Genomic DNA, 22,327 nt, shown 5'->3' on the forward strand with positions numbered 1-22,327 from the left:
ATTCAACTCTAGTTCAAGATTTACAAATTATAAATGGATAAAGTACTGTATGTACTATGGTTACTATTCTAATGTTTTTCATATGTTTAATTGTTGTGTTTGAAACAACCTTATAAAGTCACAACATATTTCTACTGTTTTCTACAACTATCACTTTACTGTTTCGGATTTTCTATGAATATAATACTAGCTATGAAGACATTTGTTTATTTCTTTTAGAATATCTTAACTATAGACAAATTGTTTCGTCTTGGACTAGCAATTATTAATTAATTCATCAATAATCCAAGAATTAAGTGAAATTTATTATCAAAATGTACCTTATACATTTTGTTATTTTTATAAATTAGAATTACACCCAGTAAATTGTCTCACTTTCTCAATCACAGTATTTCAGCTGTTTGATTTTTGGAAAGTCAACATGTTATAAACAACAAGAACAAAAAAATGTGGGAATTGATCAGTTATGTAGTTTACCCTATTTATTTATTTTTTCTATTTGACCTGGTTGTGGTGCCTCACAGTGTTACATTAAAAATGCAATTAAACAATTTTATTATCAATGTGTGTCAATAAATGTGATTATTATTCACATTTTCATATTATCTAATTTTTTAAAATATGTCCAAAAAATTCAAACTTTATAATTCTTAGTCACTTAATTCATCTCAGCCTTTATTTTTCAGAATTTTCTTACTTTTAAGCTATGCTGTGACAATGTCAAACTGGTTAGAAACCTAAGTTATGTATAATTGAAAGAAGTAACCTAAAGTTTGATCCTCTTACCTTCTCTGCTGAGATATCAATATATTTGTCAAACCTATCAGGAAGGCCCCTCAACTATCTCTCTGACTTTCAATATTGTTTCTGATGGACTTTACGTGATTAATGGATAGGTTTTAACAAACAGAAAGAGCATACATTCTTCTACATAATTACCCAGCATGGCCAGGTGGTTAAGGCACTTGACTCCTAATTCAAAGGTTGCTGGGTCTGAATCCCCATTGCACCAAATGTGCTTGCTCTTTCAGCCGTGGAAGCATTATAATGTAATGACTAATCACACTATTCATTGGTAAAAGAGTAGCCCTGGAGTTGGAAGTGGTTGGTGATGAATAGCTGCCTTCCCTGTGGTCTTACATTGCTAAATTATGGATGGCTAGTGCAGATAGCCCTCGTGTAGCTTTGCACGAAATTCAAAATAAACCAAACCAAATTTTTTAGATAAATCATACAGTTTTACATTCAGATAAAGTGTAGTGGTTTTAGAACATTATATTGTAGAGCATGATAGATTTTTGGTGTTCTACAATTACTTTATTTTTGAACACCCAAGTTTGTGAGACACAATGAGGATTAGGGGAGAACATCAAACATTTTTTTATTCAAGGATGAACAAGCTTGAATATGCAAGGAGTCCTTGTTTTTAATCACTCAACTCGTAATCTGAGGGTTGTGGGTTTGAATTCCTGTTACAAAATATGTTCACCCTTTCAGCCGTGGGGGCATTATAACATGATAGTCAGTCCCACTATTCATTGGTAGAAAAGTAGCCCAAGAGTTAGTGGTGGGTGGTGATGACTAGTTGCCTTCCCTCTTGTCTTACACTACTAAATTAGAGACGGCTAGCGCAGATATCCCTTGTGTAGCTTTGTGCGAAATTCAAAACAGACAAACAAACATTATTGTTTATAACTGTCTTGTAATACTTGCTGAAATCTTCCCAAATATCATGATGGTACGCACGATAAATTCAGTCAGAGTGTATAGTTTTACAATAGAAAGTTGGTCTTAATGACCAGCATTGTTCCTATAGGGTTAATAATCATTTGGTTATGCATTTACATTTTCAACAACTAAAAAATAGCTTATGTATTACTGTTAAGCTCAATTGGTGAATAAAACTGTTTGGATTACTTGTAACCTTTTGAATGTTTTTATCCATTTTTCAGCCTCAGTACAAGGAATCAGAAACCTATCTTGCTCGTTTCAAGCGGCTCTTAGCTCAGGCTCTGGGCATGATTCGGTCGTACGTAATGGCCAACCTTCAGCAGACTACCCAGCAAATCTTAGTCTATAAAGATACACTCTCTCCTAGCGATAATGCTTTCACACTTTTATATGGAAAATTCCGAACTCGAGGTCCACGAATAAGGGCTTTGATGGAACAGATAGAAGAAAGGGTAGAGAAAAATTCAGAGTACGTTTGTTTGGCATTTATCAACTGACCATTGTTACATTCTCTAAATGTAGCATAATAATTTAGTTTGCTAAGAAAAAAAACCTGTTAAAATAAGTATGCATTACGTTTTTGAATATAAGCATACAGGGTTAGTCTGTGACATGTAGCAATTTGTGGGTTATAATGACAAGCATTATTAGATTGGTTTTTTTATATGTTAGACTTCTGTGTTGTGTAAAAGGGTTTTCTCTGGTAACCTAATGCAAGAAAATAAGACAAGGAAGTTAGGTGACAACTGGGTACCATGTTTAGAGTACCCATAACTAGAGGATTATTACATTCAGGTGTGTGTAATATAAAGTTACAGTAGGACTGATAATAAGTTAAGTCTCTGTATTACCTAATAGAAGAATGTGAAATGTTTGCAAAACCTAATTTCACTTGAAGCTGTCAAAAAAGTGTGTTGGGTTTTAAAAGATAATTATCAGTGTTAAATAACAAGGAAGAAGTTTAAAAAAAACTACAATGTAGTAAATTTTATGTTACTTTTAAAAAAATTGGTGAAAACATAACTGCTGGAAGCAAGTTATTCCATAAGATTATTTGTCTCTTTGCATATAAATACAAGGTTTTTTGAAAATTTGAAAAAAAAAATTGATAATTTGTAATTCTGGGAAGTAAATTGTCAATGAAGTAGAAGATTACTGAAAAAATTTGATTGAGCACATGACCTCTTTGTACTTGTTTGAAATCTTTATAGATTTAATACTTACAATGTTCAATATAGCATATATATTGTCACAAGTTTGACAGTCTTTCAGTTAACATTAGAGGTCTTTCACATACAAAAAATAATTTTTTCAGTGAAGTATTTTTAACAAACTAAAATTAAGATTTGTCCATAAATATACTGAGTATAATTTTCATTTTAAAATTAAAAATACTCTTTCTTATCTCAAAAATATCATATTTCCTTTCTGAAACCTCCTAGATACATTTTTTTTTCTTTCAGTAAACCTTTATATTTGATCTTTTATTTTGTCTACCCTGTCTGAAAATGGGATTGGTTAATTTGACCAACCTTGTAACCACCAAAAAAATTGAAATAAATCTAAATTACCCATTTTGTCTTTCTAAAACGACTTCAAATTGTAACATAAAACTACATTCATTTATCCTACAAAGCTTTAAGATCATGATGGTATGTATCTATTTATAATTACATTTTGTTGTTTTATTGCCTGATAAACTGTGTCTTAACTACTATCTATACTATTATAAGATGTGAATTCCTTGGGGCATCAGTGTGAGATATCAGTTGGATCTTGTTACGAGATTTTGACCGAAAAATTGAAGATGCACCGCGTTGCTGCGAAATTCAGCCCTCTGAACTCATGAGTTTTTGGCCAAACACTCGATCACTGTTCTTCCCCACCCCCCTACTCACCTGACCTTGCTCCTTGCGATTTTTTCTTGTTCCTCAAACTCAAAACTCCCAAACTCCTTGAAAGGAAGAAGATTTGAGACGATTCCTGAGATTAAGGCAAATGCGACGAAGGAGCTGGAGGACATTACAAAAGAAGCGTACCAGGACTGTTTCAACAAATGGAAACACCATTGGGATAAGTGTGTGCATTGGGGAGGAGAGTACTTTGAAGGGGTCCCAGACCTGTAACTTCTAAATAAAGTACATTTTGTTTTATGACGTCAGTCCGCGTATTTTTTTAACAGACCTCGTAAGCAATGAAGAATAAACATGAAAAATAAGAAAGTACTTACCCAATAATGTTTTTTCTATCTTATATGAATGGTAGTAATGCACTAAATTTTTATTTAATTAGATGATGTACCAACAAACATTGAATAATAACATGCTAAAATAGACAATTTCCTCTAACTCTCAACATTTTTCTGGATTTCTAATTCTGCCACAAGAACCATTAAAAATTCATCCAAGTTAGTTGTTAACTTTCTCACTGGAATGTTGCTTGTATTGTAAGTAAAATTAACAATTGTATGTTCAGAACACAATGTAATATAATGTCATTTGATAAATGAAACCTTAGCTTTCTATTAGTTATAGGTAATGTATAATTAAATGTGAGAGAGGACTATCAACAAATCCTCAAAGAAAGGATGTGAAAGGTGGGTGTGGCAGGAGGTGGCTGATTTTCTATTCAGTAGCTCTGTAGCCAAACAAAATTGAAAGCTATAGAAATTATGAATTATTTGAGCAATGATGATTCTACAGTGAGTAATTTTTATTTAATATCCTATTTTTTTCAAGGGGTGGTGGATAAAATAGAGAAGACACCTAGAGAAAATGCTGTGTTTCACACTAGGGGAAATTTAGAATTTCTTAAAGTATTGTCTTGTAGAATTAGGAACATAAAACTTGTATACTATTAAAATATGGATTATTAGCTATGATTTTATGCTCTACTAATTGGTATAACATAAACAAAGTAGTTGAATAAAGTTTAAGTTTAAGATGCTAAAACTTCATCACATATAGTAAAGGATACACAGAGTGAAAGGGTTAAATGCCAAAGGTTTGTCACATGTGCGTAAAATTTATGAAAAATAAAGACACCTGAAAGAATCATACAATTGTAAACAATTCAACATCAGTTTTATATGAGACAAAGTGTTATAGTTTGTTTCAAAAAACACTGGAAAGGTTAAGATGCTATTAATGCTTTCTTAACTTAGATGTAATTTTAAGACATGTTTGTTGCTCTTCTTAATAGAACTTTGTACTGTTGTATTTGTTTCCTAAGGGTATGGTAATAAGGTAGGTAAACATTGTTCACTGGAAATCAAAGAAATATTTTTTTTGTTTGTTATTCACGTTGCACAAAATGAATTTAGTTTTAATCTAAGGTGATAACTTGTATTCAAACAACAGCTGATATGGGTATTAAAATTTTAATTAAAATAAAGTGCACAATGTTTTGATCCTCACAGGTCATCTTCAGGTTAAAAAATAGTTTATTTTAATTAAAATTTTAATACCCATACCAGTTGTCTTTGGAATACAATTTTACTTCATATGGGTTTCTCATCCTCGTAAGGTGATAACTTGTTTTGAAATGAATCTTAAAGTACTGTGTAGTTACAAAATACAAGCAACTTCTCTGTATAAAGGCAATTTGAATAGTATTTTACTTAATATCTGTTTTGAAGCACTGTGATGTGATGAAAAGTAACTCTTGTTATTGGTAGTTTACATTTACTCATATTTTGAACATATAGATACCAACAGCTTTTGGAAGACTGTTATCAGTGCTACTTTACTCAAAGGGAGTTACTCTTAGGACCGGGTGTCTCAACAGCTATTACAAACTTAGCAGAGAAACACAAGCGTGATCACTGTGCTTTGATGAGGAGTGGGTGTGCCTTCCTCGTGCATCTTTCCGAAGATGAACATCAACTGTATCGGCATTTTTTCTCTCTGCCAAGTCAAGAACTTAAGTAAATACTAGATTTGTTATTACAAGGACATATCATGTCTGTAATTTTTTGTTTAGAAACAAATTATTAACATATTATTAACCCTGTGGTGTGTCTTCTGTGTTATTTGATATTCTTCTCCTTCTCTCCTCTGATTATAATTTGATATAATTTTTCTATAATAAGTTAGTAGGTTGTGATATTTGAAAGGCTTTATCTTTGAAAAATACTAAAAGTACTTTTTCAAGAGATTGTGGATAAAGTAGAGAAGACTATGTCTAGAAATAATGTCATGGGTGTCGCACTGGAGGGTAATTTAGTATTTTTTTAAAATATTGCCTTGTAGAATGAGGAACTAAAACTTGTATACTAATAAAACATGGTTTATTAACTGTGTTTTATACTCTACTAATTGGTTGAATTTTATTCTCTGTTTTGTTGCTGATCCAGTCACTTCCAACTGATTGACCTCCATTAATGCCTTTCTATTTTTATTTTAATAATTGTGTATTAGCCACTATTTCTAGTTATAAATAGTAAAACAAGTGAAAAACTAACAAGATGTATTACCTGATCTTTTAAAATAACATCTTCATCACCTCTATCACACTAGATAGTTTTCAATAAATGAGGATTTGATTTTTTCAGAAAATTTTTATTATTGTAATTAAAACCAAGTAAGCTTACCTGGTGTAATAGAATAAAATTGCAGTGGCTTTCAAACAGATATGATTTGAGTTGAAAATATTGTCAGGAATGAAAAGAATGTTTAAATAAACTATAAAAAAACTCTCAGATTTGTGGTTTGTTTCTATTGTAATGATGGAATTTTTGTATATCCTTGATTTGTAGTTGAATTACTTTATTTTCCAGTAATTTTCTGGAACGTTTGTGCCAACGACTGTATGATGTATTGCGTACAATAATCATTCACATAAATCATTTAGAAACCCTTACAGAACTCTGTACTATCTTGAAGGTTAGTATCTGTTCAACTTACTTTATGCATATGACTGAAAAGGATTAATAATATAAACACATTTCATTGTTTAACCTTTAACAGGTTTGTTTCTTATAAGGATTAGAGTCTGCATCCATTTTTTTTTCCAAGTAATATTATTCTCCTGTGTATGTTATTTGGCATATTTTTTATTTTTAAAAATATTTTCTTTTGAAAATTTCCTAAAAAATGGATTGAAATATTATTTTGAGAGTTAAATAACAAATGTGATTAAAGTTGTTCATATATCTTTAAATATTTAAGTTATTTTCTAATTATTGATTTATTGGGTAAAATTGAAAGAATCTGTGGAATGGCTGGCCATCTTTCCACCAAAGTTAGTTTTGCTTGTAAAATATTTTTGTGTATTTTAGAAACTTGGATTAATTATTCTTGAAGGGTGTTTGATTTTTTCTTTTGTAAGAGAATTCATAAACATTGTAATTGGGATTTCCTAACTTTGCTTGCAGGAGTAAAACAATGCAAATGCACTCCTTACATTTAAATCTAAATGCATGGATTTTAACACTGGGGATAGAGAAAACACTTTATAATACATTCTGGGAGCCAAGATTACACTACCTTCATGTTGTTGTTTTAATCCTATTCACTATTCAGTATTTTTCAATAAAATTGAAATACTTTGTGTGTTTTTAACTTAAATTTTACACTACAACATCTCTATGTTTCCTATGTTGTTATACAGGAAATCATCACTTGGCAATTTGAAGTGTACCTAGCACTATCTCCAAAATTATGAACTATCAAATACACGAGAATTTTGTTAAAGAAAGAGAAATAACGGAACATCACAGCTAAAATCAGTTAAATTCCTGCTATAAAGATAAAATAATAGATATTTTTAGCAAGAGTTGCTGACAGAAATTCAGTGTTTGATATGACAGTTTGAAAGTTTTAAGAGGTTTCAGCAAGTTATTGCACAATTTGAAAATTTAAACTGCAAAAAAAATATTTAAGAGTGGGCAAGATTAAAAAAATGTATTTCAGACCTGTGTTTAAAAAGGTAATGAACAGTTTTGAATATCAAGAACCAATGCACTGCAGAATACATACAGTTAGTAAGTAGCACAGGATGAAATTATAATTTCTGATGTTTTTTTGGTTTGTGTAAAAATATATTTAAAAAAGTGGACCTCATTTTTTCCCCAAGAGCACATGGAGGCCATGTTTTTCCAAGTGTTTGGATCTTAGGAATAAAAACATTTAAGTGCTGTGTTAATGCTAATTGTTGGCAAAAAAACAACAGGATTTCAGTGACTTGTGATAGTCATATCTACCCAACTGTTTGATTTTGCAAAACTTCAGCCATTGCATAGATTTTTTAGTCTTAATGTTTTTTTGACAACATAGTAAAGAAAGTAACTGTATAAACAAAAGCTTTAGTACACAATATTCCTGGTTTATTTTGTCAACAATATATTTCTCCTACAAAGCAGTTCGAGACTCTCCTAGTCCATCTGGAGTTGCAAACTATTAGGAATTGGCTAAACTAATTTAGATGAAATTTGGTAGAAATTGTATGGATAAGCAATCACACAGATTGAATAGTTCAAATTTGGCTGCCATTTTGTTTTTATTGCCTGGTGGAGTTTTATTGAATTTAGTGGTTGTGATTCCCTAAAAAGCTATGCAATTACAGAAAAAAGCTGTGTATTTTCTGATTTCTGAAAAGATGTGTGCATATATATATGTGTGTGTGTGTGTACTCCTGCGAAAATCATTAATTCTTTTTGCAGGTGGAAATGTTAGAAGAATTTGTGCAGAATGATCGTAAGTAACATTTTTAAACTTTTTTAAATTTCCTGTTTTGTCATGCATTTGTGACTTTTTAGAAATATAAGTATCTTAACTTTATGAAACTCAAGAGCATCTTTTGTGTGGTTTATTTCATTACATTGAGGATAAAACTAGTGGATGTGAAAGTTTGAAACTTCAGAATTACTATATAGCTTCTGTAAATAATATATTTATTTGTATCTCAAAATGACTGGTATGGGTATTAACACTTTAATTGCTAAGGAGAGAACAATGTTTCGACCTTAACCTGAAGAAGACCTAGGAAGGTTGAATTGTTGTTCTCTCCTTATCAGTAAAAGTGTTAATACCCATACCAGCTGTCCTTAGATACATTTTTATTTCAAGTGGGTTTCTTATTATCAAGAATATATTTATTTGTGATATTTATATTAAGTTACTGCTTTGAAATTTGTAAAGTATTTCATTGTGATGTATTTTTTGAGAGACAATTAAAAATGCTTAACTTTATTGTAGGTGTTAATTATTGATTCATATATTTTAAAATTTTCCTATAAATATTTTATTAAGCTGTAAATTTTTTAATCTTTTTATGTGTAAGAAAGTCAAGTAATTTCACTGTTTATGATCACTGGCATACAATAATAGCAACTTTTTTTAACAGTACCAAAGTTATAATGAAACCAATGTTGTTGTTTTTTAATTGTTAACCAAAAAGTTAAATTTCGCTGAAAGTGAGCTGAAGGCTACCTATGGGCATCACCCATTTTCACCACTGACACTAATTTACAGTAGTGTGTTGTCTGTTAGTCAGTAGACACTAAAATGACATCACATCAGGGAAGCTTAACGTTGCATTTTGTACTGTTTCCTCGTCAGTAAAATGTGCACGTAACATGAATCATTAGAAGAATTATGCACTCTGTATACCAGAACACAGCATGACATATGAACTTGAAAAGAAATAAAAATAATGCTTACTCTTAATTTTGAAAGAAAACGCATTCAGGGAACTTACAGAAATACATCAAGTTTAATATATATGTAATAAGTTTTAAACCTTCTTTTAAATTAATTTATGTTTGTATATTTTTCTCACAGTTTTTCAGCAATTAACTTTACACATTGAAGCAGTTACTTAGGCTTATATCGCCTAATGTGAACAAAAACCTAACACAGCAGTCTTGTTGTTGATAAAAGTTAATTAGATGTGGTTAAGTGAAAAATGATCAAGCTAAGCCTACCACATTTTGTTCTGCAAAATCATGCTTCAGCATAATAGATCAGTTGAAATATAAAGTGATAAATTAAGCTTCAGGCAAAAAAAGTTAGGTTTCTAACTGTAACAGAAACTGTTCACAAACACCTGTTTTTCTAGCAACATATCACCAACATATTCCTTTATTTTGATCTCTCTGCATTAACCTTATCAGCTTACATAATTCGAAAGAAAGGGAAAGAAACTTTCAGAGTGGGTTTATATCAGTAACTTAACATTAGATATAAGCAGTTACATCATACCATGACAATCGAATTGAGATTTCTGATTGGATAATAACTGATGAAACAGCATTTTTATTCAAGTTACAATGATGAGAAATTGTGATCAGTTATAAATCTATAAAACTACATTTTTATTCAAGTTATGGGAACAAATATAGCTATATTTTTCAAAACTATTATGACTTTCCTTATAGGAGGCTGTAAGTGCCATATTATACTCAGAAACAAGATTCTGGAAATTAACAAACACTAATGATTTTATTGCTGAAATGAACTGAGAATCAAAATTGGCAATTTTTTGTGTGCATCTAAAATTGAGTAAATGCAACTTTTTTTAATTAAATATATTTCAACTTTGAAGGTTTTTAATGTATGATAAAATGATGAGAAATTTATTTTCTAAAATGTTGTTAATTCAATGATGCAGATTTGGCCCTTGAGGCAAATTGCAATGATCTGATTGTTATAGTTAAATGACAAAATAGAAGAAAACTGTTTTATCCTGTCACAAAATTACAGCACTTTGGATATACTGGCCTTTGGAAAGCGAAGTATCAGCATTGATTCTGAGTACTTTACCATTATAGTTGAGACATACTGAAAAGAAATGTGTACCATACATACAATATTTTTACATTATTTTATTGAGTGAGATTTATAATGATTTCAGATATGAAAACTGGTTACTCCCCTAACATGAATTTTACTTATTATAATGCCATCCCAGTTATGGGTTACTACCATTAGCTAACTGTGGATAATGAATTTGCTGGTTAAAATCATTATGAAAGAATTAAATAATATACACAAGGTAGCCACTTACTTTTCTTGTTTGTGTTTTTGTCACAGATAACTTCAACTAAATAATTTAAATAGAACTTTTTTGAGAAAAATTATTTTACTTTGTTTTTTTTTTACTCAGAATATTTATTGATGAAAACAAACCAGGAGGACAATTCCTTAAACACCCACAGAAATTTTTTTCGGGGGTGGCAAAGTATAAATTATGCATGTATGTATACTAAATGAATAAAGATGTATCTCATTTTCCATTGGTGGCGAGTGCACACTTGCCCTCCTTACAGACACACACACACACACACATACATGCAGTTCTATTCATAACATTTTTATACAAATTTCAAAGTTTTTGCAGCAGCTTTTTCTATTTTTTGTTTTATAAAAATTTAAAACTATTTGATATATTGCTTGTAGCCAAACACCTTGAAGCTTTTGCTAGTGTTGCCCAGCAGATGTTGGAAGATGTTCAGGAAAGACTAGCCTACAGAACCCACATTTACATCAGAACAGATATTCTGAATTACCATCCTGCTCCAGGAGATTTGGCTTACCCGGAAAAACTAGAAATGATGCAGGTAGGTGTTTGTTATTGATGGTTGTTAGGGTGCAGAAGATTTGCATGAATTATGTGTCTCTTTTATCAGAGTGAAATAAGTATATAGATTTAGAAGATATCGAATTAAAATTGGTTTCAAATTTACAATTAAAAGATCTGTGTAAAATCTTAGCTTCATTTTGTCTGTAAATCTACTCACTTCGTTAAAGCTACATGACTGTACAAACATTTGGGTATCACTATTAGTGCCCTGCTAGAAATTCTGCCTCATAATAATACTTGCTCTGTAGTTTTCTATTGTTTGATGAGTGGCCAATAGGTTTGGACAATTATGTTAACAAGACATAAATAAAGTCAAAATGTTTACAAATTAAAAATCTTAACTTAAAGATATATTTTGTTATGTGCTGCTTTTTGAATTTGTTTTTAAAAGAAAGATAATTTTTTCTGTGTACGGTAAAAAAAAATATTGCATAAAACAAATTGAAACAAATACCAAGTGGCTACTTGTTAGAATAAAATAACTTACAAAGAACATGATATAAAAAGAATAATCTACAACAAGCAGTTGTGATGTGTAATGGAAACAAAAGAAATAATTAATATGGTCTGCATCACTCTTAAAGAAACTCAAGTCACTGTGAACTTTCTAGACTAAATATTTAAATTCTGAGTTTCTCCTTAAAGCAGTTTCTGCCTTAAGACTGGTAGTTTTTAAAATGTTATTTTAACTGTTGATATTTCTTTATACTTACTGTATTTTTACACCTTGTAAGATGCACTTCTTTTCTTTAAAAATACCTTGAAAATCCCCATGTATCTTCCAAAACAAACATGGTGGGTTAAGGCAAGAGGTTAGCTTAGGGTCTACTCAAAACGGCTTCTCATACAAATTGTAATCTCATTACTTACCAAATACAAGTATTTTCAGAAGCATAAAACATTCAGTTTAACTAATATTGTCTATATACTGTGAAGAATATGATGTATTTGACTGTATTTACTCAGTAGGTTGAAAAAACATCGAGGTTGCATCAAAGTGTTGGTTGGTGAATCAAAATATTTTTTCTTAGAATTGTCTTTCCAAAATTAGGATGTATATCCCACAATGTAGCATCTTACAAGGCATAAAATAGAGTAACCTGGACCTCTAACATTAGATACAAGCATTAGATACATCACAGTTAGAGGTTTTATGCCAGTTTCATAGTTAACTGATTGAGAATTGCTTTGTTTACTTCATTCTGTTGCTAATGAGTGTTGAATTTCTGTAACTTTTTTGTAATAGGTGATAAATTGTACATTATTTCTTATTTCTGTCTGCCTACTTATTTGTTTAATTTACTTTTATTACCTGAAACAAAAGTTTTTATATCACCCTGCAATCATAGGATTTATAATTTAAATTCCTTTTTGATATTTAGTGTATTAACTGGATTTTCTGCATATTCCTATCTTCTTGATGGATAATAAACAAAGTTTTTAAAATAATAAAACTGTGCATCATTTTAAGGGCAGTTTCTTTAAACATTTAGAATCTGAGGAATCAAATGTTTTTGTTTAAATGAAATACATTGTTGTACTTCAAGAGCATTTATTAATCTGCTTACAGAACATTGCAGAAAGCTTAGCTCAAAAGCCCCTTAGCCGCTCCAGTTCTCGATCCTCCCTAGGGTCATCTACTTCAGCACCAGCTTGTGTTAGTAGTGAGCCTAAGAACAGAGAGGAAAGTTCTGCAGTCACGTCAGGTTCAGTGTCCAAACAAGGGATGGAGAGCACCATGTCCCAGTCGGCTTCAGAATTAAATCCGAGCATTTCTGTCAAAGGAAGGACTGTTCTATGTAAGACAACTTGGAAGCACTTAAAACATAAAGTTTTATAAGAGATCTGATTTATAATGCAAAACATTAAGAGATGTATTAGTTCTTTGGACACCAGTGAAAAATATATATAGATCACTTTGGTCTTGTGATGGTGTGGAAAAAGTAGCAAAGACTTGTTATACACAAAATAAGATCTCAGTTTTGTATGATGCCAAATGGTCATGAAAGTAAGAAAAATAACATTTTATGTCTTATGTTCATTAGGCATGGAAACACGTTAGTACAACTGAATATGTTATATATATAAATTAGTTGTAACTGTGAGGTAAATAATATGAGAACTTGATTAAAACAACCAAATGTGTAAAGTGTCATCACAAAGCTTGATAAAACTGGTAAGTCCCTGTTAAGTATTAAAATAATCACAAATTTAAAGTTTTATGGCAAAGTTTTCAAAACTGGACAAATCACTGTTAAGGATTAAAATAGCTTTAGATGTAAATAAAAATTTGTGAAAATCTAATGAAAATTGGCATTTTCCTATAAAGATTATGGAAGCAATTTTCTACTGCCTGTCCTGATGTATAATAAATATCATAAAAATATTAATGAATGAAAAGCAAATTATGTACACATGCACATTTTGCAGAAAATTGAGTAAAATGATGTACCACAATTATGTTTTTATAAACTTAACAAAGTTGTTTGTAGTTTTCAGCTTGTGTGCAGAACAAAAACTACATTGAGCAAGAAGTGAAAAACTGTAAAAAGCAGAATACACTTTACCCAGAGTTGCTGATTTAGGTCAAAGCAAGAGTAATAAAAAATTTATGCTTCCATATTTATTGTTTAAACTCAGGAGTTTTTTTATGTAGATATGTTTATTATCACTAAAGCCCTTTATTTGCAGTATTTGAACAACTGAATTATAGAAATTCAGTGTCATCTCTCATTGAAACTGAAACATTGCTGTTGACACCAAATTCTAACCATCTATGTGCCAATGGCTAATCATACAAACCACAGTGGAACAGGATATATCCTGTCAAAGATTTGTGGTCTTCTAGTGATTACATTTTAAGTAAAGTAAAGGAAAGCAAATTTTGAACTGTTTAGTTTGGCATTAGCAAATACTGACTGTACATTATTTTTATATCTTGCGTGTACCTCGAATGTTTCAAGAAGTGTTTCTATTATAACAGTTTCAGGTGTACTTTAAATATTTTTGTTCTTGTGCTAATCATATTTTTCTTTTTAGAAATTGTTAAAAAAGTCATTTTTAACATATTTACTCTGTGAACTTCTCTGTATTTGTACCTCATCATTTTCATTTAGTTGCTGTATTTAATCATAAGTAATATTAATTGTGTCATGTTCTGGCTGACAACCTACATGTCCTCAAATAGAGGTTATATTTTTATGGATTTTTTTTTCTGCATTTACAATGATTGGGCCAAAGATTTTAGTATTCAAAATCAACTAAGACTTAAGAAATTGTATGAACAAATAGTCATTATGTACTTAAATTTATAAACAAGGTGGCATCTGAGTAATATAACTTCTCTCACAAGTATGATAAGTTACAACAAAAATTAAATATTTTCTAAGTGGTAACTTAATCCATGGTCACCAAGTGGCACTAAATTATTTAAAGGTGGTGTGATAGACATAGATTTCAGATTTCTCCTGTTTTCCTCCACCCCTAACTCTAGACATTGGATTTGTAGATCCCACACTGCCCCGAAGGACTATAACTTCTGCATTAGTCATTGGTTTATGTTTAAACTGTTTGTGGTTTTTTCTCTGCTTTTTCCTTGCTGCAAAATCTTTTTTTTTTTTTTCTTTTTTTAATCACAGAGAATTATTCTGAACACCTTAGACTGTGCTTGTTCCCAAGCTGTTAGTTTGGGGCCTAAAGTCTTCAGGATGAAATTATCTTCATGTTTTCATTGTTGATAAATGGACTTGTTGAATATTCAGTATGGCTACATACTTTGAGACGACTCACCTGACTTTTTTGTCTTGTTAATATGTGCTATTGCATGTATATCAGAGAGTGGCTGATAAGTTAACAGGCTTGAAAGATGCCATTGGACAGTATGGATCACTGTCTATCATGCCATTCCAAGGATGCAAGCTAGTGTTGACATAAATAGTGTTTATGGTAAGCACGTACATCATTCTCTTGTGACCATGGATTAGTGTTTACTCTGATGTCATTGGTGTATTCACCAAGAAATATTGATATATGTCAAATATTTCTCATTTTATTGATATTGGAACACCATGAGAAACTTTATTTAAATTGAACTGATGCTAAAGTAAAGAATAACATCTGAACCAGGCTGTAATACTGAAATAGTTAGTATATCTGTTCGAGTTGGTTAAGTATTATTTTTCATTAGATTCACCAGCTGATCTCCATGGCATGTGGTACCCCACAGTCCGTCGAACATTGGTATGTTTGTCCAAATTGTACCGATGCTTGGAGGTAAGTTTTAATTTGATTTTCCATTTGAATGATAATGATTGAATTGAAATATGGGAACTTTTACTTTTCATTTTTCTTGACATCTTGTTTCAGTAGGCATTTTTGCACATGACATGAGAGTTAAGTATAGAATATTGACCATATCCATTGCACTACCAATTGTTATAATTTCTCTTATGTTTTTTTTTTTTGACTAACTCATTTTGCTTCAATAGTTATTGCAGTCCAATGTGTTTTGTCCTTCAGATTACTTAGAGGTATTATTGTCAAGGGTTATATTATACTTTAATATTTCACCATGCTAAATAACCACTATAAGGATCTAGTTTTTTTAACTCATCTGTTGTAACCTGTATTACAAGCTTATGGGTAGTCTGATGGTATAATCTTAGTTGACCAATCACAGCCTAGTGATTAGCATGCCAGACTGTGTTACCCACAGAGCTTCCATGGTTCATGTTCCTTTATTCCACTCTTTGAAGCTAATGTTTGTATTAGAAAAGTGACAGTCAAATCACTATTCACTCAGGAGTTGGTAGTGGTTAATTTTGACTGACTAGCAACTTCTCTGCCACTTTTATCATTTTAATATTAAAGACAGCTATTGGAGATAGTCGGAAGTAACTGTATTAGAAATTCAACAAACAATAACTTACCACATTTGAAATGTTAAAAGAAGAAAAAGATGTACAAGAAATATAAGCTTAACTAGCTACTGTAGCAGTGAGCAGTTGTATTGTAATTTATGTATTTCAATTGTGTTAATTTTGTAAAATAATCCCACAAGAAGACTAAGCAAATTCACTACTGGTGTAATTGTGATTTTGTTGATGTCTTGTGTGTAAAGTGTTGAGCTGTTGATGCACTATAGATCCTTCAATCTGGTTTTAATTGATGGAAAATATAAATGTCAAACTGAAGCCACTGTTATGTACGAGTATATGAAAATTCATCATGATATATTTAAAAACAGAACCAACCACAACACCTTTATAATTATATTGCAGAAAACAATTTTTCAAGGCTTGTCTCAAGAGGTCTTATCCATGTGTATTCTGTCTTTAGTGTCTGCTAGTCAAAGTATAGCAAAAAACAAGGTTAGTGAACAACATTATTTTTAAGTAATAACTGAAAGTTTTAGTCAGTACCTAGTAATTTAGCTAGTAGTACATATATTTAGTAACTAATAGTGAGTAATTATTGTTTAATTAACATTATCTTTTTGACATACTGTAATTTATTTCTTGGCATTTAATGCATGTAATTTTTATGATAATTTATTAATATTTGAGTTATTTTAAAATTTTGTTAATATTTTATCTTCCATCATGAGTGTTTGGTATTAAAATAGATACATAATATAAAGTTTAAAAATTCCCATTGTTATGTCATATCATAAATATAGTTAATAAAATTTACTCTTAACTGACTTAACCTAGTTTACATAGTAACATTTGACATTCATATAATTTCATAATATAAATATCTCAATCACTGGTGTGTCTGTTATATCCCAGCTGGCTTGAAGAGAAATGTGACTTTGAGAGAAAGACCTTGTCGGTACTGGGTATAGCAGATATGGTATGTTTGATGTGTTATTATACATTCTGTTTTACTTTCACGTAAAAAGGTTTTGTTAATAATTGATGCATTTTATTGTTTTTCAGACCACACTTGATGCACACCTGTTTCAGATTAAACACCTGTTAATTCTTCGAGAACAGATTTCTCCATTCCAAATTGATTTTACAATTAAGGAGACAGCTTTGGACTTCAGCCGTGTGAAAAGTTTGTGCACTTTAAATCTCCAGTACATAAATAAACATATATGAACATAGTTAACTGAAAAATAAATAATGAAAAGATGCATCTTGAGTAATTTTTCCATATGATTTAAATTTTTCTTAATCCTTTAGGTGATTTCCCTTTCACCTTTCATTGTTGAGATGTGATGCTTTGTATTGTTAAAGTCTTAATATTTGTTAGCTAGATTTTCTCTTTCACCTTTTATTGTTGAGATGTAATGTTTTGTGTTAAAGTTTCAAAATCTGTCAGTCAGATCTTCTCTTTCACCTTTCATTGTTGAGATGTGATACTTTGTATTGTTAGTCTTAATATCTGTCAGTTACATTTTCTCTTTCATCTTTCACTGTTGAGATATGATGCATTGCATTATTAAAGTCTTAATATGTGTCAGTTAGATTTTCTCTTTCACCTTTCATTGTTGAGATGTGATGCTTTGTATTGTTGAAGTCTTAATATCTGTCAGGATTTCTCTTTCACCTTTCATTGTTGAGATGTGATGCTTTGTATTGTTAAATTCTTAAAATCTGTCAGATTTTCTCTTTGAACATTTATTATTGAGATGTGGTTTTATATATTTAATTACTAAAAATCTGTATTATTTTTTCTGTGCCAAGTAGTTTTGGTCAACAAATGAAATGTTCTGGATTTCTTATTTGCTCTCTGATAACTTAACTTAGACTAATCTTTTTTATTAACTAAAGTAGTTGTGTATATCATGACACTTAACTGATTGTTTTAAATTTTATCACTGTAATTATGTTTTGTACAAATTACTTTGCTGAAGAATTTCTTGTCCCCTGTTGGTACAGCTGTAACTCTACATATTTACAATGCTAAAATCAGGGGTTCGATTCCTCTCATTGGACTCAGAAAATAGCTCAATGTGGCTTTGCTATAGGAAAACACACACACATGAATTTCTTATTATTTATGTCTATAGTTCTCAACATTTTCAGTTTTCTGGTTTAGGTGCTGCTGTTGGTTTACTGCAAAAAAAATCAAAACTTTTCTCTCTAAGTTCCAATAATGCTTTGCTTGAGTTTCTGCTTGAGGTAAGTTCTTAGCAGATATTCATATATTTACTTTCTGAAATGTTTGAGAGCTAAAATGTCATTCTTTGCATCTTGAAGGAAGTTTAAGTAATTTTTTTTTAATTTTAACACATTAGGAAGTTTCTCAAACTTTTACTAAATCTTGAGACATGTTTAACATAACTAATAATAACAAAAATTGTTTAAATAAGGGTTAGCTAAAAATATTCTGGTTTTAAAACATACTCAGTGAAACATTTCAGTAAGAGAATTCATTTTGAAGTCATTACAATACTGATTGTTTTGTTAAATAGAAATGTTTAGTTGAGTAAGGAAGAACTTTATACTGATATAATAATAGGTAGACAAACAGTGATTCATAAATATAAGGAAATTTTTATTAATTGTGGTACATACATATTTTAATATGGGTATGAAGAAGACAGACCAATATTCTGTCAAAACGTGCTTACAAATGATTGTTTGCCTACCCATAAAAAATGTATAGTGTACTAGTCTTTTGAATGATTAATTCATTTTTGGAGGTAATAAGAATTATTTGATTGCTAAACTATTACATTAGGTGTTCATTTTTTTTCTAGCTATTTGTATGCATTAAATAAATGTATACATGTGTAAGTGCATGTGTATACTCACATGATATATGTTTTGTAATAGTTCTGTATTTACTGATATTAGAGGATAAATGTATGCCTTGTAATTTATAACTAGAACTGTGATAGTGCAGACTGTATGTGAAACAAGGCATTTTGTAGATAGTTCTTAGTACAAAGATTAATTTGAATAGTTACAATGTGTAAAAACTGTATCTACAAGTAGTAGTATTCTTTGTGAAACATCCAAGCCAAGTAATATATTTATCTGGTTGTAGTTTCAACATTATAGAATATGAAAAGAAAACTTCAAGTTGAACATAGTTATAATGTTATAGAATATTAAACAATAAATAAACTCTTGCCTTGGCATAGTTATAGTATTATAGAATATATTATAAAAAGTTGTGTGAACATATTTGTGCATTAAAGAATACAAAATGAACAAAAGATAAGAGGTATCATTTGTGCAAAGTTGATGTGATATAGAATATAAAGAGAGTAAAGTAGGTATCATTCTTAATTATCCCTGTTAGAAAAACTAATAAATTTAAATTTTGATTTTAAACCATACAACACTAGTTGTAGATTTGGATTTGAAAACTTTATCTGTTAAGATGGCACCATTGTCCTGTTAGATTATAAGTTCATCCAATGGAAAATGTTTCTAAAATACATTACAATCACATGAAAATATATTAGTGAAATAGCATAATGTTTGAGTTGATAGGTTTAAAGAATGACAGGAGACGTGTGTTATGATTTGGTTGAAGTTTAATATTCTTGTGGTCTCTAAAGTTTCTTGTTTAAGATTACTTTGATATACATCATTAAAATTTATTGTGTAATTCAAGCAGTTTCTGTAGTTATTATATGTTTGTGGCATTTGTTTTATCTAATAAATCTGACTGTAATTCTAGTATTTTCTCACATTATTCTCTGATTCTACCAGTTTTCAATTCCCCTTTTTTCATCTTATAAGAATTTCTTGTAGTTCAAGTGTCTTCTCTAGTTATTTGGTGATTACACCACTTGTTTTAATCGTGTTCTATTTTTGTCTGTCTGTGGATTATGTACATACATGGTGGTTGTGTAATGAACTGTCAAAAACCAGTGTGTTTTCCTACTACTGTATAACACAAATGTACATTTGTTGTAAACATCTAAATAAAACGTAATATCTTATATCATATGTGCATAAGGAATATACATATAAAGTATGTTATGTTTAGTTACTGGAATGAGAAATGGTTGAGAAATTTACTTAAATATCCGTGTATGTGATTTCATTAGGGAACGCCACAAGTCACAGAAAATCTTGTTGACTCCAAAAAGGCTGTCGACAACCAATTGAAAATAGTGTGTGAGGAATTCATTGCAAATACTGTTGAAATGTTAATAGGACAGCTTCTTATTTTCCTGAATAAGGTAATATTTTAGTAAATGAGCTACAGTACCCATATCAAAATGTGTTCCAATAATAATTACACATGTAGCTCATTAGGTTAGAAATAGAGTAAAATTTACAAATATCTCACATCACAAAGTAAGTTATATTAATCCTTCACAGTAGGACCTCTTTGTGGTTTCAAATGTATTAAATATTCACTCTGTGGAAAAATGGCCTTAAATCAAGTGTTAATCACAGCTACTGGCTTATATTTCTGCATTAATTTATTTAGAAATATTTAATATGAATTTATTTTTTGATATTTATCAGTGAAGAATTTTGGTCACTTCAGAAGTAGATGCGTGTGAAAAATTAAGTTTGTTACTGTTACTTGTGAGAGTATCAAACTTATTATTTAGGAGTTTAATAATTTCTTTTAGAAATATGTAAAGAAAAAAGTTTACTTTTGAAAATTGTAAATCCAAACAGTGTACACATTCTGAAGCCATAGATATTTTAATAGCTTATTTTGCTGTGAAATTTTTATCAATATATTTCAAATTTATTACTTTTATAATTAAAAAAAATTTATTTAGGCCAAAGTCATCTTACAAGTTGGAGAGAAAGAAACCACACGACAAGTTGTGCTGAAGAACCAACCTTGGGCTAGCGCGGAAAAGGTGTCCGAACTTGTTAATGAAGCATACAAACATTTAAAAACCAAGCTTCCAAGCTTGGCAAATAGCATGTCACTATATTTAGCCAACAGGGATACAGAGCACATTCTGTTCAGGCCAATTAGGGTATGTATTTTTTGTACCAGTGATAAAAAATAACACTACACTTTCAGTTGTTGCGTGATGTGCCACTCAACACTCGCACATTACAATTTTAGTTGTGTTGTGTTATGCCACTCAGCACTCACTACACTTTTAGTTGTTCAGTAATATGTCACTCAACATACACTACACTTTGTCCTTCATTGATATGCCAACTAACAAACACATTACACATTTAGTTGTTCAGTTATATGCCACTCAACATACACTACACATTTAGTTGTTCAGTTATATGCCACTCAACACACATTACACTTTTAGTTGTTCATTGATATGCCACTCAACATAAGTACACTTTTAGTTGTTCAGTTATATGCCACTCATCATACAATGCACTTTTAGTTGTTCAGTTATATGCCACTCAACATACATTACACTTTTAGTTGTTCAGTTATATGCCACTCAACACACACACTACACTTTTAGTTGTTCAGTTATATTCCACTCAACACACACACACACACACTACACTTTTAGTTGTTCAGTTATATTCCACTCACACACACACACACACTACACTTTTAGTTGTTCAGTAATATGCCACTCAACATACACTACACTTTGTCCTTCATTGATATGCCAATTAACAAACACACTACACATTTAGTTGTTCAGTTATATGCCAAACACACTACACATTTAGTTGTTCAGTTATATGCCACTCAACATACACTACACTTTTGTTAAGCAATATGCCACTCAACATGCACTAAACGTTTAATTGTACCATGAGATGGCACTCATACTCTGAGAGCCATTCCTTTTGTCAGTCAGATGGTAATGCAACTAATTATCCAGGAACATTGATTATATTAATTAATACCATATAAGATAATCGATTTATTGAAATTATGATTAAGTCAATTAGTTTAATTAAAATTAGTATTTCCACTAATTCTCTTTGTTTTTTATTCCAATTAAACAGTAATCCAAGTAATCCATTATCTCAACTAATGTTGTGAAAATAATCACATAAATGTAGTTAGTTTTTCTCATTATTACAGTTTATGATTATTATAACTATTCAAGTAAGCACTATCACCATAATGTTTTTGTTGTTGT

General features: G+C 30.4%; 1 protein-coding gene across 1 annotated transcript in view; it reads left to right on the top strand.

Annotated features, from left to right (window-relative positions):
* Cog3 (conserved oligomeric Golgi complex subunit 3) overlaps window positions 1-22,327 on the top strand; it is a 35,773-nt gene that overhangs the window by 9,983 nt on the left and 3,463 nt on the right. Inside the window, exons 7-18 of the mRNA XM_076507148.1 lie at window positions 1,953-2,200; window positions 5,438-5,656; window positions 6,509-6,614; window positions 8,393-8,426; window positions 11,130-11,290; window positions 12,884-13,112; window positions 15,500-15,585; window positions 16,593-16,682; window positions 17,253-17,373; window positions 18,361-18,443; window positions 20,330-20,464; window positions 21,023-21,229. Of these exons, the coding sequence (XP_076363263.1) occupies window positions 1,953-2,200; window positions 5,438-5,656; window positions 6,509-6,614; window positions 8,393-8,426; window positions 11,130-11,290; window positions 12,884-13,112; window positions 15,500-15,585; window positions 16,593-16,682; window positions 17,253-17,373; window positions 18,361-18,443; window positions 20,330-20,464; window positions 21,023-21,229 (1,719 nt within the window). The remainder of the gene's footprint in view (window positions 1-1,952; window positions 2,201-5,437; window positions 5,657-6,508; window positions 6,615-8,392; window positions 8,427-11,129; window positions 11,291-12,883; window positions 13,113-15,499; window positions 15,586-16,592; window positions 16,683-17,252; window positions 17,374-18,360; window positions 18,444-20,329; window positions 20,465-21,022; window positions 21,230-22,327) is intronic.

This window comes from Tachypleus tridentatus, chromosome 6 (genome assembly GCF_004210375.1).
Source record: "Tachypleus tridentatus isolate NWPU-2018 chromosome 6, ASM421037v1, whole genome shotgun sequence".
NCBI lineage: Eukaryota > Metazoa > Arthropoda > Merostomata > Xiphosura > Limulidae > Tachypleus > Tachypleus tridentatus.